The sequence below is a fragment of the Delphinus delphis genome, chromosome 18 (genome assembly GCF_949987515.2).
Source record: "Delphinus delphis chromosome 18, mDelDel1.2, whole genome shotgun sequence".
NCBI lineage: Eukaryota > Metazoa > Chordata > Mammalia > Artiodactyla > Delphinidae > Delphinus > Delphinus delphis.
In genome coordinates, this window is record NC_082700.1 from 47,070,827 (window position 1) to 47,098,489 (window position 27,663).

General features: G+C 38.1%; 1 protein-coding gene across 2 annotated transcripts in view; it reads right to left on the minus strand.

Annotated features, from left to right (window-relative positions):
• KLF12 (KLF transcription factor 12) overlaps positions 1-27,663 on the minus strand; it is a 449,177-nt gene that overhangs the window by 16,856 nt on the left and 404,658 nt on the right. For both annotated transcript variants that reach the window (XM_059995628.1, XM_059995629.1), the window contains exon 7: positions 8,355-8,512. In XM_059995628.1, coding sequence (XP_059851611.1) covers positions 8,355-8,512 — 158 coding nt within the window. The remainder of the gene's footprint in view (positions 1-8,354; positions 8,513-27,663) is intronic.

A 27,663-nucleotide genomic window follows, 5' to 3' on the forward strand; every position in this document is an offset into this window, starting at 1 on the left:
CTGTATTTAGAGCCGCTCCCCATCCCTCGCATTACTGCCTGAGCCCCGCCTCCTGTCGGCATTATGGTGAGTTGTGTAATTATTTCATTATATATTACAATGTAATAATAATAGAAATAAAGTGCACAATAAGTGTAATGTGCTTGAATCATCCCCAAAACATCCCCCGCCCTGGTCCGTGGAAAAATTATCTTCCTCGAAACCAGTCCCTGGTGCCAAAAAGGCTGGGGACGCTGACATAAATATTTACTGAGATTTGGGCTTTGACATCTTCTCACTTGCATAGGTTCTCCTTGGTTTCCACAGCTTCTACCACAACTTATAAGGGAAAGATTCCCAAGTGTCTACACCTCCGTCTCTCTCCCAAGCACCATGGAAGGGGAGACAACATTTCCAGTTGGCAGCCCGAAAGCAACCCCATGTGACCAAAACGTTATTCAGCAACTACCACTTAGATGAGACATGTTCCTCCTTCTATTTTGATATCTGGAAAAAAGACAAGCCCATCTACTCAGGTATCAAGTCGTACATCTCTCCAGTTGGCGAGATTTCTTGGACTCTTTCCTATCGGTTATTTTCTACCTGCCCCAACCCGATTATTACATTTGCCAGTTCTGCCTTCCAAATGTCCCCTCCAGTTCATCTCCATGAAGATGGTCTGCCTCTTTTTAGAGTTTCACCACCTTTCACCAATACCAACATCTACTGCTCTGTTTTCCTGTCTTATGTCCTGCTACCTCCAGTTTAATTATTAATGCTCCTGTTAGAAAGCCAGTCTTCTCACTGGCTTTCTAACAAAGCAAAACTTTAGTCGACTTTCAAGAAAGACTGGGAATTCCCTGGTGGTCCAGTGGTTAGGACTCCATGCTTCCACTGCAGGGGTCCCAGGTTTGATCCCCGGTCAGGGAACTAAGATCCCGCAAGTCACACAGCATGGCCGAAAAAAACCAAAAAACAAACAAAAAAAGATCAGTTCACATTATGATGAAAATCCTTAAAAATAGGCCATTTACCAATCACTAGCTATCTTGATACTTCCAAGTACCTTAATGACCAACTCTAAACAGGTAGGAACCGCTAGCTAGACCTGCATGGAGTGTGGCCCTAGTGGGAGAGACTGGCAGGTTATTAGCAAACTTGTCTGAGACCAGGTGTAATGACAGCAGCACAGGTTCTAGAGAAACCGGAGTCTGCATCACAGCTCCACTCCTTCCTTGTTCATTCCATGACAGTGGACAAGTGCTCTAACCTTCCAGGGGATTTACAGATGCGATTAAAATATGTAAAGCACTAGCAGAGCGGGGCACTGTGCCTGGGACTTGGCAGGTCCTCAGGAAATATCAGTTCTCTCTCACTGCTGGTCTCCATGTCTGTTCACAGCATTCCTTCCTCCTAACCATGCACCCCAGATGTCTTCAAAGTCTCCCCTTCCCCTGCCCTCACGTCCAAGCAGATGCCATGCCCTCCTGTCTCTACTGCTCCACTGTTTCCCACATGCTTTCCTCTCTGCCCACTGTGCTGCTGCAACAAGGAAACGTCCAAGTGTTCCAGGGTCACGGAGGAAAAAAATTCTACCTGCCCAGGGAAGGAGGGTGGTCAGAGAGCTTCACAGACAAGGTGACACTGAGGCAGTTTCCAAAAGTAAATAGGAGTTTACCAACTCAAGAAGTAAGAATGGAGGTGCCCAGGCAGGCCATTTCAGGTAGGTGCAAGAACATACAAGTGAACTCCATACAGCTGGGCATGTCTGGAGGCTGCTTCATTTGCGTGGGTGGGGAATGGGGGAAATTGGGACGGGGTCAGCAAATGAGGTTTGACGGATGAAAAGGAGTCAGATGAGAAGGGCCTTGCATGCCCAGCTTAGAAACGTGTCCCCAAATTCTCTGGCCATAACAGACAATGCCCATGGTGTTCTTTTGTTATTCTGCTTGTATCTTTATTATATGACTTTGTAGACCTGGCCTTCGTTGTGACTGTTCAATGCATCTTACCTAGTACACTTATGGAGAAGTTCATTGAAGATGGGGGTTCTGCCTCTTTCTGCCTTTTTCAAGAAAAATCTATAGTGCCTTAGACATGGAAAATGATCAATAAATATCTGTCTTGTTGAATCTGTCTATGAATAGGTCCTTTCAAATAAAAGACTACGTTTTACTAAGTATTTAAAATACGTTCCTAAAAAGATTATTTATACTATCATTATAAAAATGATGACAAAGGGCTGATAAAATAATACTTTTACTCCAACTTTTTCTGCATTATATAAATATTAAATTGGTTGAGTCTGAAGTAAAGAGATTATATAATTACAGCTGATTGTGACGATACATTAAATTATCCAAACTTTTTTGCCTTGAACCTACTGCTCATATTAATAACATATATCCACATCAATATCCAGGCATACACAATTTCAATTCAACAAATAATGATTGGGTCCTTACAATGTGTTAGTCACTGTATTCACTGGGGATATAACAATGAGGCCCCCTGTGGTAATTATGCAACAACTTGCTATATTTATGTTCAAAGTTAAAAAAATAGGAAACCTGAGATACACTGAGTTAAGTAGCTTGTCTAAGCTCACAAGCCAGTTAGGGGCCACAGGCAAATTTCTGTCGCCTGACTTCAAATTTAGTGCTATTTCTATGATAGTTTCCTATTTCTTCACAGTTACCAATATGGAGCGTATCTGTGAGCTCTCTGGCCAAGATCCGCAAACAGCTTATTTGCAGAGGATTTTTACCTGAAAAACGTCAGTTTGTTCTTCAGTGATTCATTATCCTGGCATCGCTAAGCCCTATGCTTTATCTAACAATGAATCTAGACAGAGGGTCTGACGTGGAGCTTTATATGGAACGAGTTATTTAATTAATGAAGATAGATGTGAAAGTATAAGTAGCACCCCATCGCCTGAAGGTAAGATCTAGCAACCCCAAGACTTGTGAACAAAAGGCCACCAAGATGCACAGCTGTCACATAGCTCATGATTTTCTTTGTAGGATATCATCAAATCATTTCAGAATCTCATCCAATAAAATAAGATGTCAAATTAGAAGCAAGAAATATAGGAATAGCAATGAGAAGTAATGAGACAAGAAAGAAAGGGAAAAAGCATGGAATCCACAAGCATTTTGGACTGGGGTGTATGTGTGTGCGCGCGCGCACGCATAGTCATTATCTGATGTTAATTATAGCACGTGATATTAGTTACAAAGTCTTCATTCCTCAAGGGAAGGGCTAAATAATACATCATCTCTTTCATTTGTAAAGGTAGGGAAGGACATATTTTAGAGACGTTTAAATAAAAATTGGTTAAAATTTTTAAAGCATCCATGAGTTAACTTCCTTGATGTGTAAAATTCAGACATGAATTATTTTTGCTAAAGCCAGACATAAGAAACGTGGCTGCTCTATATTTACTAACTTTTAGAACTTTGGTGTATTGTTTTCATATGAATTCAAGTGATTATTAGACAAGATTGGCTAAATGAGCCTCAGATTTATTAGAGAGCAGGATACCAAGTTGAAATTTTCAAATTCAGATTCATCTGAAACAACATTTTTATAGGTCAAAACTACTTATTTAAAAATCTGGTTTTAAATCTTTATCTTGCCGTTTTCCTTGTTCATCATTAAATTATAATATTCTGCAGAGCAGTGATCATCACGCCCTGTCAAACGTACCACTAGAGGGTTCTAGCTGACTCTTCCTTGGACCCTCTTAGACTAGACCCAACATCTGGTTGTAGTGCGCCATCTAGTGGTTGTAAGAATCACTGGTGCCTGAGCGTTATTGGCTTGAACTGCATTTTAGAAAACACAATGGCATACATTTTTAGAAAGTAATAAGAATTCTAAACAGCAATATCAAACTCATAAAACCATTTTTTCTAAAATTCATATTTAGATCACTTAATAAGTAATGAAATTCTTAAAGTGAGGGAAACTCATTGTATTAATACATAGTAGTTATGTTTAGCACAGATTTAAATGACCTTTAATTTCAGTACACTGCATATTCATTTAAATACACTGCACACTGCTTCATGCAGAGGAAACATACAATTTAGACCAGTGAGTAGGAACAACGTACCTGCTGACAAAGGGGCGGATGCGATGACCGAGATATATTTTTTTCCTTCTATTGAAAGTGACTTAAACAACTTACTACAGACAGGTGTTAGTAGGCATTTAAAAATATTTGGTCAAACCTGTATGTTATTATCTAAACTGCATATTTATGAAACGATAGTTAATTATTTTTAAAAGGTACTCTTCAGCATGTCTTTTTTTTTTTTTACTCTAAATTCCTTGTTAATATATAGGAAATGATCCTCTTTCACGCTCCTACAAATATGTTTAATTTACTGTACGTATAAGTCCTAAACAGATGACTGATCATGTACTAATAAAGCACAAAAGATCAAGTGTTAAAGGTAGAATTAACGTGACTTTCTCAAAGAAAGTGTCTTCTTGTCCCTTGCTCACCTCCCATCGCGTGTATAGTTCTCGTAAGTCATCTGTTATAATCCCAAACTTCACATTCATTATTACTGGTCACACACAAATAACTTACGCAATATGCCTGAAGCAAAGGTAAGGCTAAGAAGATATTTATTAAAATCAAACAAGTCAACCCGAATCCCTATAGAACTAGTGTTGATTTTACTTTGAACCCGAAGTTATGAAATCTTGCGTGTAATTATAAATCAGAAACCAGTATGGGCTCACTTTGAACCAGTGACAGCAAATCAAGCAAATTTCTTTCTTTCTTTTTGAAAGTACTGTTATTTGACTGGTAGTTTAGGAGACTCTGCCTTGAGCAGAGTAAGTATTTCTCTGCTAAGTGGACGGATGAATTTGGCATATCTGGGTTTGAAGCAGGAATTTCACAAGGACTTTCGGATGCAGCTGCGAGATCAAGAAACATGGATTGGAGTAGGACAACTAAGTGGATTCTTAGCTATAAGTAAATAAATTAAGAACCACTTGGATGGAAGTCTCCAACATCACATCTCAGGGCTTTTTCCTTGAACCTGTTCTACTTAGTACTTGGAAAAATGGAGAAGCTGAAGGAGAAAGCTAAAAAAGTAAAAGCAAGGTGGGCAGGGAGCGCTCCAAAATCTTTTCAATTTATTAGAATAATGAGCCCAAGTCAATAAAATGGATGCAGTATAATTATTTCCCAGACTTGAAAGGGTATGTGCAGCCCCCATAGTAATGACTCTGTCCTGTATCTCCCACAAGAGGTCACCCAGCCTGGGGCAAAACACCTCAGTGATGGGAAACCCACTATTCCCAAGGGAGCCATCATCTGAGGGACAGGTTCAATAACAAATACAACACTGTGCGTTTAAGTTGAAAAGAAATCCGTTATAGGTACAGGGGATGGGAAGATCCAGTTTTCAGCAGTTTTTGATTTAGATGACCTAACAGAGTCAACTGCTAAAAGACTTATCATCATCTTTATGTCTCTTAAGAGACGTCCATTAACAAGAGCTCTTCCCTCAATTTGTGGTGCGAAAACGTTAAAAGATACTGTGCTATGTTGGCATATAGGAAAACGTGGCTGAGAGAACAGCGGGTGTCTAGTTTGGAGAGATGAAGATACCAGCCGTTCATGACAGTGCTGAGAAGAGCACCAGGGTGCCGGAAGTGAAATTTACACTGTGATGGCTCGAGCGATTCCCTTGGACAACGAGACAACGGGAGCCAAACAACGCCATCCGAGACAATTCAATGCTGTAAGAGACGAGGACTCCGCCCTCAGAAATGTCACCCAACTTGTCTTGCACAAGAAAAAGCTCTCTGTCACGCGAGGCATTTAAGGAGAGATGGGAAATAATACTTGACCGGGAGTCACACTCATACCAAGGAGGTAATGACACTGGTTATTGTGTGGATCAAATGAAAGAAAAAATATGTTAAGTGTGCAGAATACTGCATAGTATAGGGACTGGGTCTCTGTGAAAGATGACACCCAAGGATCCCTCTAACTAGGAAACCAACTAGACTTGGTGACATATAAGGTCCATTCGGACCCTAGGAGTCGATGATTTCATCTTATTAATAAGCCAAACTAATTACTTCTGCTTCAGCATTAAAGGTTTATATTGCTTTGAATTATAATGCACACATCACATCTCCCCCACTTTCACAATCTATATTAAAACCTATAAGATGCAATCCTATCATGCCATAACATTCAATCCTTTAATAGTACCCCATTAAAACTTTTCCTCTCTTTCACTGTTCATCACTTGCATAAATGAAATAGAGGGTACCTATGTGAAAATGGGGATAATAAGTATTTTGGAAAGTTCAAGGAAAACAGAAGTAACTCAAAATATACAAGGATTCACTGAAGAAAGGTCATTCTTTTTTTCCTTTAACTGAAATGCTCCCATAAGAAGTCAGTAATATGAGCTGATCATACTTAGTCCTCTGATTTGTGTTCACTGTCTACTGATAGATGAAACATGCTTATTCAACTTTCATGTCTCTATATGCATTCTTGGCCTTAATGAGAAAATCGAAGACACAGTATTCTATATAAAATAGATAACCAACAAGGACCTACTATATAGCAAGGGAACTATACTCAATATTTTGTAATAACCTTTAAGGGAAAAGAATCTGAAAAAAAAAAAAGGTATATGTGTATGTCAAACAGAATCACTTTGCTGTACACCTGAAACTAACACAACATTATAAATCAACTAACTTCAATAAAAACTTAACTTGAATACTAAATGACTTAATTTTTCAGATCCAAAAAAAAAAAAAAAGAAAGAAAGAAAATTGATTCAAAAATAATGCCGACGCAACGGGAGAGGCCACAACAGTGAGAGGCCCGCGTACCGAAAAAAAAAAAAAAAGAAATAGTGCCGAAGAAATAGATGAAAACCTCTCCTGGGAAAGCTCTGGATCAATGGAGAGGAAAGAATTTGGAATTATGTAGAAAAGGGATGAGGACAGGGGATAGGGAGGAAAGATGGAAGCGACAGTTTTCACACTGCGTTGAATTCCCTTAGAAACGGTAATAGTATTAATGTATTATATAAGCAGAGGTAAACTTCAGATTCTATAAAGCTTTTCTGACTTCAGGCAAGCATCCCATGCTATAACTTCATCACACACACAAAAAGATGTCCCATCTTAACGATCAGAGTCATGAAAGTCTCTGTAAAGCAGCTTTCAAATAATCTGATATAAGCACATGACTCAATAAATGGCAGAGAATGACGATTTCAATGATTTTGCTACCTCAGCTGAGAAACAGTTTATACAGTGTGGTCGTCTCAATGTATCTGAGATGGGAGCACGATTTACGCAGCCCCACAGGAGTCTGTTACACGTGAAGCTCCCAGATAGAGGCAGGTGCTGGAGGCTGACTCCTGTCGAGGGTAGTTACTGGCTCTATAGCACGTTGCTACCAGGAATGAGTGTGAATGAATTTCTCTCTTCTCTCTGCTTCTTTGAGGTTCACACATTCCAGTCACCAGTCACTTTTCTGACCAAAAAGTTCTGTAATTGGGGGTCTCTCCTTCCACCTTTGGTCTCTTCCCAGAGCCCCCCATTGATGGTACCCAATGGGATCCAGAAGCCAAGGAAGCCAGGGGATGCCAGGTGAGGGACACACAGGGTAGAGGATTGATGGGGTGGGTAGGGAGCTAAGTGAAGAGTCACTGGCTTCTTTCCTGGGTAGGTGCATGGGTGAATGGATGGTGACAAAGTCAGCGGATCACTTGTGATCTCAATTTCCTTCTTTGCAAACTGTGAATACGAAAAATCCTCTCCTTATACAAAAAAATACCAGTGAGAATCAAATGGAATCATGTGGAAGTATTGCTTTAAACTCCCCACAGTGCTATGTATATGTCAATCTTATTTCATTTTTTGGGGGGGGGGTTATCTGTTTGGTTATTTGGGGGATGAGATCAAGGGGAGAAAAACATGATCTAAGTGGTGGTGAAAACGATAACTTTAAGAGAATGATTTTGTTCAGCTTGTTTGGTTGGTATGTTATGTGGACATTTTAAAACCTAATAACTAGACAACGATTAAGTGGCAACGCTGATTATGAAAAAGACTAGACCACCGTGTTCGTACTATTATTTTAAAAGTCCTTAAGACACAAAAGAAATACTTCTTTGCTTGCGAAACTTCACGAAGACTTAGGCCTTTTTTCAACTGAGAGAGGGAATGTACTCCACTCGGAAAGGAACATATGATGCACATGTGAGGGGTGAGCACAGAACATTCCAGCACACTCATGGCTCCAAAGCCAAGCAGCTGGCCCTTTCTGGACTCTCAGCGACCCTCAGGTGAGACGCCCTGCAGAGCTGTACCTGTATGTGTCCTTCGATGAGCCTTCAGGTGAGAACTTTTTGTGTACACTTTGTTGCATCCCTCAAAATCACATCTGTGGATACGCCGTTTTCTGGAGTCTGGGGATTCAGACCTTCTCTGGCGTCTTGTGCTCTCAATACTAAATGGTGAGATTGAACTGGAAAAAGAAAAAGATTTAAATGGTGAGCAATACAGCACTCTGTTTGGTTCCATTGCCATGACACCTGAGGCGCATAGCCTGCAGCTTCATACAGACTCAAGGTCCCATGTCCACATTTCCCGCTGTCACCTTCTGGGACACATTTCATTTCTTAAACTTGAAGGCAGGCAGCTAGACCTATTTTTGAGGAAACACTCTTAGGGAGAGAAAGACATGCTTAAAATAACAACAAAATGACAAGAACAAAAACTAAATGAAAGCAGTGGTGAGTGAGTAGATCCCCATCATCAAAAGAAATAATCTGGTGGTGTTAAAACTATCCCTCAAAGTTTTGAACTTGTGAAGACACTTACAGAGCATATTTTAGGAAGACCTGCCATAGACAAATGACAAAATGAATGCATTTAATAAGTAACACGAGGGTCTGAATTGCATGTGACAACATATACAATCGTGTAAAATCACAACGTAATTTCAAAACAAGTAAGGTTGGGTTGAAAGAAATGACATCAGTACATTAGTAACATGACTCATGACAAGCTATTTCAGCTCTGTAAAATGCACCTGACATTTGACTTTTCTCGTTGGTGGTTTTTCACGGTGAGGAATAAAGTTCACTGTATTGAAAGATTAGCTGTACCACATTATGAAAAAAAGTTTTAACCATGAAATTTGGCCCTGACTTTTACATTGTTTAACCTTAATGCCACAGTAGAAAAACAGGATTAGTTTGTAATGTCAGGTAACTGATTAACATGTACTTCTTCCAACCTTAATGTCTTTTGATTGAGATAGAAATGAAGAGCATGACTCATCTTCTTTAGTTATTCATGAAGTTCTTGAAAATTACAGTGAAATACACTACAAAAAAGAAATCACCCATATTCCTACTATAAAAAATTTACCACTATTAATACTTTGACATTACTTTCTTCCAGGTTTTCCATGCTTTGATGCTTTTTTAAATTCCTTTCTATTAATAAATCAATCCTTGAAAAACCTGAACTCAACAGATAAAGATACCCCTCCCCCCCTTCTATCATTATCCTGGTCCCTTCTCCTCTCAGGGAAAACCTCTATCATCAGCTTTCTTTAAATTCTTCCAATTCTTTTAAATCATGCTTACTGATATATATCTGCATTCATGGAAACTCATTATATTGTTTGGTGTTTTTTAAGAGACAAATAAATAATATGCTGTTCACATCATTCTGCAAAGTGTTCTACACTTGACTTTTGTTCACTTGACACGGAGGATCTGAGATCTGTTCATATGAATACACTGTATTGTTTATTTGAAATGCGATACACCACAGTTCATTGATTCTAAGATGAATATTTTAATATTTTAATGTCTCTAAAAGCAGGATGCTTCTGACATTTGACAGCTTGTCATAGGTTGACAGACTTTTTTTTCTTTCTTAGTGGTATATAAAGTAATGGTGTATTTTACAATAGATGGTGTTTTAACCTAGATCAGGAGTTGGTAAATTGTTTCTGTAAAGGGCTAGATAGTGAATATTTTATTTTGACTGAGAGTCATACAATCTATGTTGTAACAAATCAACCCGCAATTGTAGCATGAAAGTAACTATAGATAAATATATAAACAAATGAGTATGGCTATGTTCTGATAAAACTTTATTTACAAAACAAATAGTGGGCTGTAATTGATCCACGGGCTGTAGTTGCTTGATACTTGACTCAGATGAAATACGGGAGTAGTCCAAAGAATATCATCTCAGCATTTTAAAATCCATTTCCTAGGTGATGGACATATAAATTATTTCTAATATTTCACTATAACATTGCTCCAGTGAACTTGTTTTGAATGTCTCCTTCCATGTACTTGCCTTTTAGGTTTTCAGTGCATCTTTTCACTTGTACAAATAACAGATTCAGTAGCCAAAGCTTCATATTATTAGATAAGATCAAATATGAATGATGTTTATCTACTAGTATCTTAAACAGTTTTGTGCAAGGTTTCTAGTAGTTGAAGGAAAGAACATATGGGAGAGCTAAGCCACTTTTTCAGCCTTCTTATCACTCAATACGGATTTGTGATTTTCCACACCATTGACTCAGTTGTAGGGATTGGAGCCTATTGTGAAAAGAGTCAAAATAGTGTGACAGGTGTGCCCATGAGAGAACAGCTTTAGTCACTCCCAACAAGGTATGTGCTGGCATAGGCTGTGATTTTTGCAAATAATTAAGACTGTGTGTGTGTGTGATAAGAGGGCAACAGTCATTCACTTCTTGAATATCTAGTCATAAAAACAAATATGGATCTTGTCACTGGGGGCCCTCAAAAATAGAAACTTTCACGTTGTGGTATGTTTGACATCTTTCAAATTGAGAATATGATATGGTATTTCTTCCCTTCAAATTATAACTTAAAGTCTATAATAAGAACCCTCTGTTTTGTACAATAATTTCTACACACTAGTATGCAGAAGTCTAAATGTAACTAAGCATAATCACACACACATATTGTTTGCCCATAGTTGACTTTAGCTATTTATCTTGCTATGTATACATGTATACAGAGAAAAGTGAAAAATAAATCTGAAATAAAAAACTGAGTAACTACTAAGTAGGTCTTTAAGGGACTGAAGTAATGCTGCTATATAGTCAATCAACTACTGAACTATATGGCAGGCAGAGAAGGGGAAGCAAGGGCTATAGAATGGTATAAAATTACTGCACTCAGATTTCTGAATTTACATTAAATGAAGACAGGTTAGGTGGACAGTCTTAATGTTCTACAAAACTTCATACCCTGGTTTTCCTCAATTTAAAGTGAAATATTTTTGGACACTATGAAGAACAACCACCTAAAGGTATATGTGTAAAGATGATGATGATGATAAAAATAATTTTTAAAAAGGTATGTGCAATGAATAGCTGGACCCAGCAAAAACTAGCTTTAACATGATATTCAGTGGGTAAAATTTTCCCTGGTTCCCCTTTTTAAATGGTAGAGACAACCTCAGAAGACATCAAAGAACCTTAGGCTAGCCTGTACCTTTCAGAACTTATTTGATCTCTTTGTGGAAAGGCAGGAAGGTAAGTGGGGCTGAAGTGAAAAAGAATGAAAAGTGCAGAAGAGCTTAAAGAACACAGGAAGAGGAGAGGACAACCCAACTCCACAGAGGACTGCTGCTGTACTGGGGCCCACGGCATGATCCTACAGTTAGGGGGCACTGTAGGTGGAAGACAATTGTGGGTTGGGTGTTTGGCCACGCCAAGTCCATGGCAGAAAATCTGATAGTCACGGTGCTGGTACCAAGTATTTTTGTGTCTCTGGAGCCTAGAACATTGTGGGCATATAAGAAATGTTTGCTAACTAGAATGAACGAATAGATGGATGAATGGAAGAGTGTATTAAGTCAGGTATTCCTAATTTTTAATTTAATATAATCAACTAATTAATGAATCTTTAATTGGTTAATTAATCCTTACCAGGATCCTTTGACTGCAAATCTTCCAATAATGGTCACTCAATTCCTCACTCTTACTCTCATTTCCCTAAATTTCATGTTTTAAATGCTATAGTATACAAAGTGGCTACTGAATAACTGGGATTCTGGGTAACCATTAAAACCACATGTACATATAAGTGCCTTGGTTCTTTGCTCTAAGTTCAAGAGAATGCCATTCTAAAGCACGGCTTACAATTAAAATTCTCAGTGGGAGACTGCTGAGATCCCTCTGAACACGTATAAGATGCTGGTGAATGAAAGAAAAAGCTTCCCTTTGATCCTAGGCAAGCACTAGGTGAGTGCAAAAGGGTGAAGGAATGATTCTAACTCATCCTGTCCCGTCTCACCCTGGGGCTCAAAAGCACGGTATTTGGTAACAGAACAGCTATAATTACATGTTGGGTGTTTCTATCCTGCCCTTCCTATGCTTTCTGAAAGCCATGTGCCCTTCGTTTCCAAAGCACTTCAGGTATCCTCAAATGCACACACACTGACTTGTGTGCTTCAAAAGTTGGCCTTGTTCTGAAGAATGGAAATGCGCAAGAAACTACTGCCTATGCCAGCAGAGGATTCTTCCAATAATCCTTGGTAATAAGCCCGGTATGATGAAAATGGTCAGGGTAAAAGAGTTGCTAGTGTGTTCCCAGACACTGCACTAATAAACATACCCGTGCAGTTCAAAAGAACAATAACTAAAGGCCCACTCCCTTCCCCAGAAGGTTCCACCATTTAGAAAAGTGAACGAATGCCCGAGGGGGCCTCACGGGCACTGCGTTGTGATAATTAGACGTAGAGAAAACAAATGAGTGCATCACGCCTTCAGTTACACAACAGTCCCACTTGGAATGGCAAGTTAAATTAGAATTAAACCCAGAGAGGCTCGAAAAGTCATATCCGGGAACAGCTCTATTTAAATAGAAGGCACCACACCGCTGCCATGAAAGAAATGAAGGTTAACCGTAATCAACATGCAATAAAAGGCCATTTGTCACGTGTGACCTGAGTGTGATGAGACGCCCTTCACTGAAATTGGAGTTTCTATAGGAGTTAGAAAAAAGAAGCCAGGACATTCGTTTAAGGCTGGAAGGGAGGACACACACATCCTAAATTTTAAAACAAGAGCAGAAAACAGAGGGATAGAAGGTGCTTCAGCAAATTCACATATATCATCTCAACAGAACGCCAAGGAGTATGGCTGAGGATAACCACGACGGCAGACATTTACAGAATGCTTACCATGTTCCAGGCACCGCTCTAAATGCCTTACGCTTTTTCTTAAGCTTCAAAGCAACTCTCTGTACTATTATTAGTACCTCTAGTTTACAGATGAGGAAACTGAGGCAAAGAGAGGTTAAGACCGAGGCCAAAACAAAGTTGGTGACCACACCAGAATTTGAACCCAAGTGGCTGATTGACTCCAGAACCCAATCCTAGTTAATATGTTCTACTGACTCAGGTAAACAGGAATATAAACCAGCACATAACACACTATGAAAAAGCAACAAAATAATCTGTAACATTTAAATTACCCCTCTAATCCTATTATAGAAAACAACAGCACATAAAAGCATTCTTAAACGTAGCCTGCTATAATGTACTTTTCTCTTGAGAATTTTAAGGTAAACTGTTTTATTTGTAGAGGTACTCAGTATTACTATTAATCTACCTTAAAAAATACTGTCTTCAGGTTGTTGTAAAATACATATTTCTTTCCAGGGACATGTTTTTAGAAGACTGAGTTTGGCAGTGGTACGCGATTAAGTCTTCCTTGACCATCAAGACCACAGAACTAGTTCCTTCCCTGCCATTTTAGTTTATTTACAATTGTACCAAAAAGCATTTAGAGTTGGTTGCATGACACAGTTACCTTAAGGGAAGGGGGAACATTCAGTTTTAAGAGTATATTTTGTACTGTTTTCCAAAGTTTGCTTTAAAATCGTTTTCAACAGACGATAAATATCACCTATGGGAATTCTGAATCAGCTTCTGCCACAGAAGAGACGGAAGCAAGAACTACTTCCTTGTTAGTAAATCAAACACCACGCTGAGAATGAAATATCGAGGCCACACCATCAAAAAATCTAGAAACAATAAATGCTGGAGAGGGTGTGGAGAAAAGGGAACCTTCCTGCACTGGTGGTGGGAAGTTAAATTGATACAACCACTATGGAGAACAGTACGGAGGTTCCTTAAAAGACTAAAATTAGAACTACCATATGACCAAGCAATCCCACTACTGGGCATATACCCAGAGAAAACCATAATTCAAAAAGACACATGCACCCCAATGTTCATGGCGGCACTATTTACAATAGCCAGGACATGGAAGCAACCTAAATGTCCATCGACAGATGAATGGATAAAGAAGATGTGGCATATATATACAATGGAATACTACTCAGCCATAAAAACGAATGAAATTGAGTTATTTGTAACGAGGTGGATGGACCTAGAGTCTGTCATACAGAGTGAAGTAAGTCAGAAAGAGAAAAACAAATACCATATGCTAATGCATATATATGGCATCTAAAAAAAGGGTACTGATGAACCTAGTGGCAGGGCAGAAATAAAGACGCAGACGTAGAGAACGGACTTGAGGACGCAGCGGGGGACGGGGAAGCTGGGACGAAGTGAGAGAGTAGCATTGACATATATACACTTCCAAATTAAAATGGATGGCTAGTGGGAACCTGCTGCATAGCACAGGGAGATCAGCTCAGTGCTTTGTGACCACCTAGAGGGGTGGGATAGGGAGGGTGGGAGGGAGGCTCAAGAGGGAGGGGATATGGGGATATATGTATACATATAGCTGATTCACTTTGTTGTACAGCAGAAACTAACACAACATTGTAAAGCTTATACACCAATAAATATACAAAAAAAAATATCGAGGTCACATGCCAAAAAAAGAATTGATGAGAATTTCAGTTAAACCGGAGTTACATAAATCATTGTAATTGAGATTCTATTCACGTGGACAAGCCAGACATTTGTGGGTTTTTTGCAGGCTTTCTCTTAGCCAGCAGATGGCTCTCAGAAGCAGGAATCTTTATACTTCTCTTCCATACTATCACAGGCTCTATCTAGCTTCTATCAAACCATGTCAGTGCCTTTTCTATGACGTGAATTGGGAAAAGGTGTTAGATGCATTCATCCTCCAGTCCCCAGAAGCTACATTCCAAGGCAGCACAGATTCACTGATTCACAGATTCACCTCTTTCATTCCAGCCCGTAGTTTCCTACAGAAAACTACTTTCGAGCAGACTTGAAATTGTAAGATTAGTAGTTGCCAATCTCTCCAGAAGCTGTGACTAAAACATTATACACCACTTTACATTGAAATCTGGATTCAATAAAAATAAATCCATTTCACAAAATGTGTAAATCAAGAGTAATACATTTGCTGAAACATGTCCCAAAGCTCAATCCTGGCATACATTCCACTAGAATTTGACACTTTTTCATATGAACAGAATGTGTCAAAGTGTATTTCTAATTATTATTCTAATATATGAAATCTCCTACTAATTAAAATATAATGGGTTTACCAACGAAGTTTTTTTAGGTGGGTCTGCAGATAGATTCATAGTATATCATGATTTTCCTTAAAAATAGCAGCTGCTACTAAGTATTTTTCACTACTATCTAGAACCATTAAAATACTCAGAACTGTTACAGGCTCTGTTACAGATCTCAGAATCTCCTGATTCATCATATTTTAGCAAGTAAGTAAAATCATAAGCTGTGTAAGCAAAAAGTAAAATAGATAAACAGACAAAAATGAATCATTAATGGCATTTGCTGTGATTGCTTATACTATCAAACTTTTATGATGAATTGATATTACAAATTGAGAGAGGATTATCTGTTAACAAAACAGATCCATTTCAGATAGGCACTATCTATTCAAAACTTTCTTTTGGGGGAACAGTGTAGGCATTGTAAAGACTTTTCCCCATAAAATCAGTTCATAATGCCGAATGGAACAAGGGTCCTGAAACAAGTGCAGATTTCTTTTTTTTTTCTTCTTTTTTTTTTTTGGCTGCACCTTGTGGCTTGTGGGATCTTAGTTCCCCAACCAGGGATCAAACCTGGGTCCACAGCAGTGAAAGCACGGAGTCCTAACCATTGGATGCGAGGGAATTCCCACAAGTGTGGATTTCTGAATTACACTGGACATGGAACAGAAGACATATAACTTACTGAAATATTCAGAAGAATGTTTCCACAGAATTTCTTCAGGAAACGTTGGGGTTTAAATTATGTTTCATGCCAGGAGATATAGCTTGATGGATCATTTAAACGTAAAAAAAAATACTTTCTAGGTCTGAACAGGATTAATTAATCAGAATGCCTTTAAGGCAGGCGCTGTCCTCCTCAGGTTGGCACGAGCCCTACAACTCCCTGTTGCCTTGTAAGGACAGCACTATGCATTTATCTTATTGGTGTGGCCCTTGAACCCATCTGATTTTGAGACCCTCTAGAATTGTGCTAAGTTAGAAAAATAAGTTCTCCTTATTTCATTAAAGATAAACTTGAAACTCCTCAAGAATGAAGATGTGGTCACATGCATGCCTCTCTAGAAGCTGGTATATCAGTAGGTGCTGGAAAGGGTGACGGGAAAGGAAGAGAGAAAGGAACTTGGGAAACACAGTCTACCCCATGAGGATGTTCCCAAGGGCTGGAGTCTCACCATAACACTGCTCTAGGGCAGAATTTGATATAAACAGGTTAATTTTTCCATATCAGAAGGATCTTCTTATAAGGCAGATTCAGTCTTAAGGTAGTTGTTTGGATATACCCTAGGCAAGGACAGTATATAAAAAGATTCTGTGTCTTAAATATTAAAACATATATAAATTGTTCCAAATATACAGTTCTAATGAGATATTGTAAGGGAACCATAAATAGACTTTTTAAATGACCATCCACACAGCCTCCGTCTATTTTATGTTTGTCATTAACCAGGTCTATGTTCCACTAGAGATTTGTTTTATTAAAGAGCACTGAAATTATATCAGTTAACTATCTGGTACTTACATAAATTATTGAAATAGTTGTTTTTTTTTTTTTTTTGGGGGGGGGGTATGCGGACCTCTCACTGTTGTGGCCTCTCCCGTTGTGGAGCACAGGCTCCAGACACGCAGGCCCAGCGGCCATGGCTCACAGGCCCAGCTGCGCCGCAGCATGTGGGATCTTCCCGGACCGGGGCACGAACCCACGTCCCCTGCATCGGCAGGCAGACTCTCAACCACTGTGCCACCAGGGAAGCCCCTGAAATAGTTTTTAATTGCTCATACAGGTATATATAAATAACAAGGCCAGATTGGTTCAAGATGGCGGAGAAGAAGGACATGCGCTCATTCCCTCCTGTGAGAACACTGGAATCACAACTAAATGCTGAACAGTCATCGACAGGAAGACACTGGAACTCACCAAAAACAGATACCCCACATCCAAAGACAAAGGAGAAGCCACAGTGAGACGGTAGGAGGGGCGCAATCACAAAAAAATCAAATCCCATAAGTGCCGGGTGGGTGACTCACAAACTGGACACTTATACCACATAAGTCCACTCACTGGACTGGTTCTGAGCCCCACATCAGGCTTCTCATCCTGGGGGTCCAGCAACAGGAGGAGGAATTCCTAAAGAATCAGACTTTGAAGGCTAGCGGGACTTTACTGCAGGACTTCGACAGGACTGGGGGAAACAGAGACTCCACTCTTGGAGGGCACACACAAAGTAGTGTGCACATTGGGACCCAGGGGAAGGAGCAGTGACTCCAATGGAGACAGAACCAGACCTACCTGCTAGTGTTGGAGGGTCTCCTGCAGAGGCAGAGGGTGGCTGTGGCTCACCATGAGGACAAGGACACTGGCAGCAGAAGTTCTGGGAAGTATTCCTTGGCGTGAGCCCTCCCAGAGTCTGCCATCAGCCCCACGAAAGAGCCCGGGTAGGCTCCAGTGTTGGGTTGCCTCAGGCCAAACAACCAGCAGGGAGGGAACCCAGCCCCACCCATCAGCAGACAAGTGGATTAAAGTTTTACTGAGCTCTGCCCACCAGAGCAACACCCAGCTCTACCCACCACCAGTTCCTCCCATCAGGAAGCTTGCAAAAGCCTCTTAGATAGCCTCATCCACCAGAGGGCAGACAGCAGAAGCAAGAAGAACTACAATCCTGCAGCCTGTGGAACAAAAACCACATTCACAGAAAGACAGACAAGATGAAAAGGCAGAGGGCTATGTACCAGATGAAGGAACAAGATAAAACCCCAGAAAAACAACTAAATGAAGTGGAGATAGGAAATCTTTCAGAAAAAGAATTCAGAATAATGATAGTGAAGATGATGCAGGACCAAAGAAAAAGAATGGAGACAAAGATCGAGAAGATGCAAGAAATGTTTAACAAACAACTAGAAGAATTAAAGAACAAACACAGATGAACAATACAATAACTGAAATGAAAAATATACTAGAAGGAATCAACAGCAGAATAACTGAGGCAGAAGAAGGGATAAGTGATCTGGAAGACAGAAAGGTGGAATTCACTGCCACAGAAAAGAATAAAGAAGAAAGAATGAAAAGAAATGAAGACAGCTTAAGAGACCTCTGGGACGACATTAAACACAACATTCACATTATGGGGTTCCAGAAGGAGAAGAGAGAGAGGAAGGACCAGAGAAAATATCTGAAGAGATTATAGTTGAAAACTTCCCTAACATGGGAAAGGAAATAACCACCCAAGTCCAGGAAGCGCAGAGAGTCCCAGGCATGATAAACCCAAGGAGAAACACGCCGAGACACACAGTAATCAAATTGACAAAAATTAAAGACAAAGAAAAATTATTGAAAGCAACAAGGGAGAAACAACAAATAACACACAAGGGAACTCCCATAAGGTTAACAGCTGATTTCTCAGCAGAAATTCTACAAGCCAGCAGGAAGTGGCATGATATATTTAAAGTGATGGAAGGGAAGAACCTACAACCAAGATTATTCTACCTGGTAAGGATCTCATTCAGATTTGACAGAAAAATCAAAAACTTTACAGACAAGCAAAAGCTAAGAGAATTCAGCACCACCAAACCAGCTCTACAACAAATGCTAAAGGAACTTCTCTAAGTGGGAAACACAAGAGAAGAAAAGGACCTACAAAAACAAATCCAAAACAATTAAGAAAATGGTAATAGGAACATACATATCGATAATTACCTTAAACGTGAATGGATTAAATGCACCAACCAAAAGACACAGGCTCGCTGAATGGATACATAAATAAGACCCATATATATGCTGTCTACAAGAGACCTACTTCAGACCCAGGGACACATACAGACTGAAAGTGAGGGGATGGAAAAAGATATTCCATGCAAATGGAAATCAAAAGAAAGCTGGAGCAGTAATACTCATGTCAGATAAAATAGACTTTAAAATAAAGAATGTTACAAGAGAAAAGGAAGGACACTACATAATGATCAAGGGATCAATCCAAGAAGAAGACACAACAATTGTATGTTATATGCATCCAACATAGGAGCACCTCAATACATAAGGCAAATGCTAACAGTTATAAACAGTTATAACAGTTATAAAAGAGGAAATCGACAGTAACACTATAATAGTGGGGGACTTTAACACCTCACTTACATCAATGGACAGATCATCCAGACAGAAAATTAAGGAAACACAAGCTTTAAATGACACAATAGACCAGATATTTATAGGACATGCCATCCGAAAACAGCAGATTACACTTTCTTCTCAAGTGCACACGGAACATTCTCCAGGGTAGATCACATCTTGGGTCACAAATCAAGCCTGAGTAATTTTAAGAAAACTGAAATCATATCAGGCATCTTTTCCCACCACAACGTTATGAGATTAGAAATAAATTACTGGCGAAAAAATAGCATAAAAACACAAACACATGGAGTCTAAACAATACGTTATTAAACAACCAAGAGATCACTGAAGAAATCAAAAGAAATCAAAAAAATACCTAGAGACAAATGACAGCAAAAACAGGACAATCCAAAACCTATGGGATGCAGCAAAGGCAGTTCTAAGAGGGAAGTTTACAGCAAAACAAGTCTACCTCAACAAACACGAAAAATCACAAATAAACAATCTAACCTTACACATAAAGGAACTAGACAAAGAACAAAACCTGAAGTTAATAGAAGGGAAGAAATGATAAAGATCAGAGCAGAAATAAATGAAACAGAAACAAAGAAAACAATAGCAAAGATCAATAAAACTAAAAGCTGGTTCTTTGAGAAGATAAATAAAATTGATAAACCATTAGCCAGAATTATCAAGAAAAAGAGGCAGAGGACTCAATAAAATTAGAAACAAAAAAGGAGAGTTACAACAGACACCGCAGAAATACAAAGCATCCTAAGAGACTGCTACAAGCAACTCTATGCCAATAAAATGGACAACCTGGAAGAAATGGACAAATTCTTAGAAAGGTACAACCTTCCAAGACTGAACCAGGAAGAAACAGAAAATATGAACAGACAAATCACAAGTAATGAAATTGAAATTGTGATTAAAAATCTTCCAATAAACAAAAGTCCAGGACCAGATGGCTTCACAGGTGAATTCTATCAAACATTTAGAGAAGAGCTAACACCCATCTATCTCAAACTCTTCCAAAAAATTGCAGAGGAAGGAACACTCTCAAACTCATTCTATGAGGCCACCATCACTCGGATACCAAAACCAGACAAAGGTACCACAAAAAAAGAAAATTACAGACCAATATCACTGATGAATATAGATGCAAAAATCCTCAGCAAAATAGTAGCAAACAGAATCAAACAACACATTAAAAGGATCATACACCATGATCAAGTGGGGTTTATCCCAGGGATGCAAGGATTCTTCAGTATATGCAAATCAATCAATGTGATATACCATATTAACAAATTGAAGAATAAAAACCACATGATCATCTCAATAGATGCAGAAAAAGGTTTTGACAAAATTCAACACCGATTTATGATAAAAAACCCTCCAGAAAGTGGGCATAGAGGGAACCTATATCGACATAATAAAGGCCATATACAACAAACCCACAGCAAACATCATTCTCAATGGTGAAAAACTGAAAGCATTTCCTCTAAGATCAGGAACAAGACAAGGATGTCCACTCTCACCACTATTATTCAACATCGTTTTGGAAGTCCTAGCCATGGCAATCAGAGAAGAAAAAGAAATAAAAGAAATACAAATTGGAAAAGAAGAAGTAAAACTGTCACTGTTTGCAGATGACTTGATACTATACATAGAGAATCCTAAAGATGCCACCAGAAAACTACTAGAGCTAATCAATGAATTTGGTAAAGTTGCAGGATACAAAGTTAATGCAGAGAAATCTCTTGCATTCCTATACACTAATGATGAAAAATCTGAAAGAGAAATTAAGAAACACTCCCATTTACCACTGCAACAAAAAGAATAAAATACCTAGAAATAAACCTACCTAGGAAGACAAAAGACCCGTATGCAGAAAACTATAAGACACTAATGAAAGAAATTAAAGATGATATAAACAGATGGAGAGATATACCATGTTCTTGGATTGGAAGAATCAATATTGTGAAAATGACTATACTACCCAAAGCAATCTACAGATTCAGTGCAATCCCTAACAAATTACCAATGGCATTTTTTACAGAATTAGAACAAAAAATCTTAAAATTTGTATGGAGACACAAGACCCTGAATAGCCAAAGCAGTCTTGAGGGAAAAAAAAAACTGAGCTGGAAGAATCAGACTCCCTGACTTCAGAATATACTACAAAGCTACAGTAATCAAGACAATATGGTACTGGCACAAAAACAGAAATATAGATCAATGGAACAGGATAGAAAGCCCAGAGATAAACCCACACATCTATGGTCAGCTACTCTATGACAAAGGAGGCAAGGATATACAATGGAGAAAAGACAGTCTCTTCAATAAGTGGTGCTGGGAAAACTGGACAGCTACATGTAAAAGAATGAAATTAGAACACTCCCCAACACATACACAAAAATAAACTCAAAATGCATTAGAGGCCTACATGGAAGACCGGACACTATAAAACTCTTAGAGGAAAACATAGAAAGAACACTCTTTGACATAAATCACAGCAAGATCTTTTTTGATCCACCTCCTAGGGTAATGGAAATAAAAATAAAAATAAACAAATGGGACCTAATGAAACTTAAAAGCTTTTGCAAAGCAAAGGAAAATACAAACAAGACAAAAAGACAACACTCAGAATGGGAGAAAATATTTGCAAATGAATCAACGGACAAATGATTAATCTCCAAAATATACAAATAGCTCATGCAGCTCAATATTATAGAAACAAACAACCCAATCCAAAATGGGCAGAAGACCTAAATAGACATTTCTCCAAAGAAGACATACAGATGGCTAAGAAGCACATGAAAAGCTGCTCAACAGCACTAATTATTAGAGAAATGCAAATCAAAACTACAGTGAGGTATCACCTCACGCCAGTTAGAACGGGCATCATCAGAAAATCTACAAACAATAACTGCTGGAGAGGGTGTGGAGAAAAGGGAACACTCTTGCACTGTTGGTGGGAATGTAAATTGATAACAGCCACTATGGAAAACAGTATGGAGGTTCCTTAAAAACTAAAAATAGAATTACCATATGACCCAGCAATCCTACTACTGGGCATATACGCAGAGAAAACCATAATTCAAAAAGACACATGCACCCCAATGTTCATTGTAGCACTATTTACAATAGCCAGGTCATTGAGGCAACCTAAATGCCCACTGACAGACGAATGGATAAAGAAGATATGGTACATATATACAATGGAATATTATTCAGCCATAAAAAGGAACGAAATTGGGTCATTTGTAGAGACGTGGATGGATCTAGAGAGTGTCATGCTGAGTGAAGTAAGTCAGAAAGAGAAAAACAAATATCGTATATTAATGCATATATGTGGAATCTAGAAAAATGGTACAGATGAACCAGTTTGCAGGGCAGAAATAGAGACACAGATGTAGAGAACAAACGTATGGATACCGAGGGGGGAAGTGGTGGAGGGGGTGTGTGGTGGGATGAATTGGGAGACTGGAATTGACATATATACACTCATATGTATAAAATGGATAACTAATAAGAATCTGCTGTATAAAAAAATGAATAAAATTCAAAACCAAAATGTATCATTAGCCATTCTTACCTAAAAGTGACTATTATCTGAAATAATTTGGTTACCATTCACTTGAATTTTTGGAAAAACACCTAAAATTTAAAAAAGAAAAAAAATAACAAGGCCAAATAGAACTCATTAGTAATGTCCCACTTGAGTTTTTGTTGACCAGAATGGCTATCTGGCACCACAAATAGGCATTTCTCCTACCATAAAATGTGGCTGTGGTTGAATTTTGGAGAAAACCAAAAACCTTCCCATCTAACGGAGGGAATATTTTACCTGTTTTTTATTTCCGTCTTGAAAACTCAACTTAATCTTTGAATACTTTGCGAAATTAATGTTGGAAAAGTTGGAAGGTATATTAATGTGACCCAAATTCATATTTGAAAGACATTTAGAAGATGAGGAAACCAAGGCTCAGAAAATTAATTAAACTAACCTATGCCAAGCCCATACAGCTAAACAGTAGCAGAGGTGGAACCAGACACTGTTTCCTGACCCCTCAAGCTAGGACTCTTTCACTCTCCAATGACATTGGAGAAAGAGAGGAAAAGCTATGTTATATTTTTTATTTGGTATGGAAGAAAATGTGCTTGGTAACACTGATGTATATATATATATTTTTTCACCAGATAGTTAGAAGTAAAATCCCCACCCTATTTACTTTTTTGCTTTGGCTACCAGGAAACTCAGCCACAATAGCCTAGGATCTGGTGTGTTTATTCTTCACTTTACTTATACAACTCCCAACCCAAAAGAATATAGTTTTAACTTTGTAAAGTCATTCTTTTTTTTTTTTTTTCTGCCGTACGTGGGCCTCACACTGTTGTGGCCCCTCCCGTTGCGGAGCACAGGCTCCGGACGCACAGGCTCAGTGGCCATGGCTCACGGGCCCAGCCGCTCTGCGGCATGTGGGATCTTCCCGGACCGGGGCACGAACCGGTGTCCCCTACATCAGCAGGCGGACTCTCAACCACTGCGCCACCAGGGAAGCCCTATAAAGTCATTCTTAAATGTATGTCTCATAAAGTTCTTTCTGAACTAGGTCAAGTACTCGTGGTACACAAGGAAAACAAAACAAAACAAAAAACCCAGAACATGCTGATCTTAAAAATGGAGAAAAACATGTGAAATTTGAATCTGCAGACTTCTAAATTAAAGTTTTGTGATCAATAAGTTCATATTATTATCTTTAAGAAAGAAAACAAGAATCCTATTTTTTCTTGTGTTCCCTAGAGAAAAGCATAGACTGTAATCTGAAATCTATGCATGAATTATAGCTTATTATAATTTATTAGTTATGGTATCTTAGATTTAATCTTTTGGATTTTCAGATTCCCATATTTCAAATGCGGAGCTGTTAGGAAGATTAACCTAGAGTAATGCAGACCTGACTCAATGTCCAATATACCACCAACACTTCTTAGCCTTGGGCTCCTCCTTCCTTTTTTTGGTTAATAATAACTTTATTAAGATATAATTCACATACCATAAAAATCACCCTATAAAGTGTACGATTCAGTAGCATTCATTATATTCACAATGTTGTGGAACCATCTTCTCTATCTAGTTTCAAAATATTTTCATCACCCCAAAAGGAAACTCCATACTCTTTAACCGTCATTCCACACACCCCCTCCTCCCAGCTCCTGGCAACTACTAATCCAACTCTCTTGTCTCTATGGATTTGGCTAGTCTGGTTATTTAACAGAAGCAGAATCACACAATATGTGGCTTTTTGTGTCTGGCTTCATTTACTTAAGCATAAAGTCCTTAAGGTTTATCCACGTTGTAGCATGCATCAATACTTCATTCCTGTTTTCTTCCAGTTTTATTTAAATATAATTGACATACAGCGCTGTGTAAGTTTAAGGTGTACAGAACAATGATTTATGTACATCATGAAATGATTAATACTTCATTCTTTTTAATGGATGAATAATATTCCATTAAACAGATACATCACATTTTATTCATTAGTTGACAGATATTTGGGTTGATTCCACTTTTTGATTATTAAGAATAATGCTCCTATGAATATCTGTACAAGTTTTTGTGTGGACATATATTTTAAATTCTCTCAGGCATACACCTAGGAGCGGAATTACTAGATGATATGGTAATTCTATATTTAATATTTGAGGAATTTTCAAACTGTTCTTCAAAGTGGCTACACCATTTTATAATTTCACCAGCACTGTGAGAAACTTGTAATTTCTTTTTATCCTCACCAACACATTATGTCTTTTTGATTTTAGCCATCTTAGTGCATGTAAAGTGGTATCTCATTGTGGTTTTGATTTGTAATTTCCCTAATGACTAATGAAGTTGGGAATCTTTTCATATGCTCATAGGCCATTTGTGTATCTTCTTTGGAGAAATGTCTATTCAAATACTTTGCCTATTTATAAATTGTGTTGTCTTTTTATTGTTAAGTTATAAAATTTCTGTATATTCTGGATACAAGTCCCTTATCAGATATAAAATTTACCAATATTTTCTCCCCATCCATGGGTTGTCTTTTTACTTTCTTGTATCCTTAAAGCACAAAAGTTCTAAATTTTGGTTCGGTCCAATTTATTTAGTTGTATGTGTGTTTACTGTTATATCTAAGAAGGCTTTAGCTAACCTCAGGCTCAAAGATTTACTCCTATAGCTTTCTCCTAAGATCTTTACAGATTTAGCTCTTACATTTAGATCTATGATCTATTTTGAGTTTGTGTTTGTGTATGGTATAAAAAAAAAAGGAAGGAGTCTAATACCATTCTTTTACATGTGGATACACAGTTATTCCAACATTGTTTGTTAAAAAGATTTTCTTCATTGAATTGTCTTGGCAACTTTGTGAAGAAAGCAACTGACCATAAATGTAAGAGTTTATTTCTAGACTCTCATTTCTATTCCATTGATCGATATGTGCATACCTGGCCTAGTACCACACTGTCTTGACTTTATAGTTTTGAGGTGAACTTTGAAATTGCAAAGTGTTAGTCCTTCAAATTTATTCTTTTTTTCAAGATTGTTTTTTCAAGATTACTTCCATATGAATTTTAGGATCAGTTTGTCAATCTCCTCAAAAGAAAATGCAGTTGGAATTCAGATAGAAATTACATTGATTTATTTACCATTTTGTGGAATGCTACCATTTTACACAGCAATAAGTCTTTCAATCTATGAACATGGAATGTCTTTTAAGAGTTAATTGTTTTAAAAATAATGCTTTATATTTTTTAGTGTTCCAATCTTGTACTGCTTTGGCTACATTTATTCCAAGGCATTTTTCTTTTTTTCATGTTATTGTAAATGGAATCATTTTCTTTTTCATTGAAGTATAGTTGATTTACAATGCTGTGTTGGAGTTATTTTATGAATTTTATTTTCAGATAGTTCATTGTTAGTGGATAGAAATACAGTTGATTTTTGCATATTGATCTTATGCCCAGCAATCATGCCAAACTCGTTTATTAGTTCTAATAGTTTTTGAAGGGATTCATTTGTGTTTTCTATATACAAGATCATGTCAACTGCAAATAGAGATAATTTTACTTCTTCTGTTCCAATCTGGATTTCTTTTCTTTTTCTTAATTGCCCTGGCTAGAATGTTGGATGAAATTGGTGAGTATAAACATCCTTGTCTTGCTCCTGATCTTAGAAAAACTATTCAGTCACCCATTAAGGATGTTAGATATGGGGTTTTCATAGATGTTCTTTATAAGATTAAAGAAATTCCCTTCTATTCCCAGTTTGCTGAGTGCTTTTATCATGAAAAGATGTTGAATTTCATCAAATGCCTTTTCTGCATCAATTGAGATAATCATGTGGTCTTGTGTTTAAGTCTATTAATATAATGTATTATATTGATTGATTTTCATGTGTCAAACCAGCTTCATTCCTGGGTTAAATCCTTCTTGGTCATGGTATATAATCTTCTGTATATGTGGCTAGATTCAGTTTGCTTGTATCTTGTTAAGGGCTCTTGAGCCTATACTCATAGGGATATTGTGTAGTTTTCTTTTGTCTTTATCTGGTTTTGGTATCAGGGGAATGATGTCTCATAGAAGAGGTTGAGAAGCGTTTTGAGCTCCTTCTTTACCTTGGGTTCCATGAAACCATGTTTATACCAAGAGCCATTCCTTACTAAGTTCCTATTTGCTGATACTTACACTTTCTTTCCAACCTCAGTTTTGCTCTTAGCCTGCTTCTATGGAGCTGATGTTTCTGTCATTTCTATGCTATTTGCCTAGAACTTCTCACCTAGAATTTCATACATCACTAAAATCTCGGAGCCAGACTATCTACCAAGAGTACAGCCCTGGTCCATCTTTCTTAAGAAGAAGGGTTAGATAAAAACTTTGCAAGCTTTGAAGCATCATGTAAATATCACTTACTTTCCTAACTTCACTCTTCTCCATTATTGGTAAAACGCTGTCCACAGCTCTCAGGACCAGAGTATTATTAGATACGATTGGTAG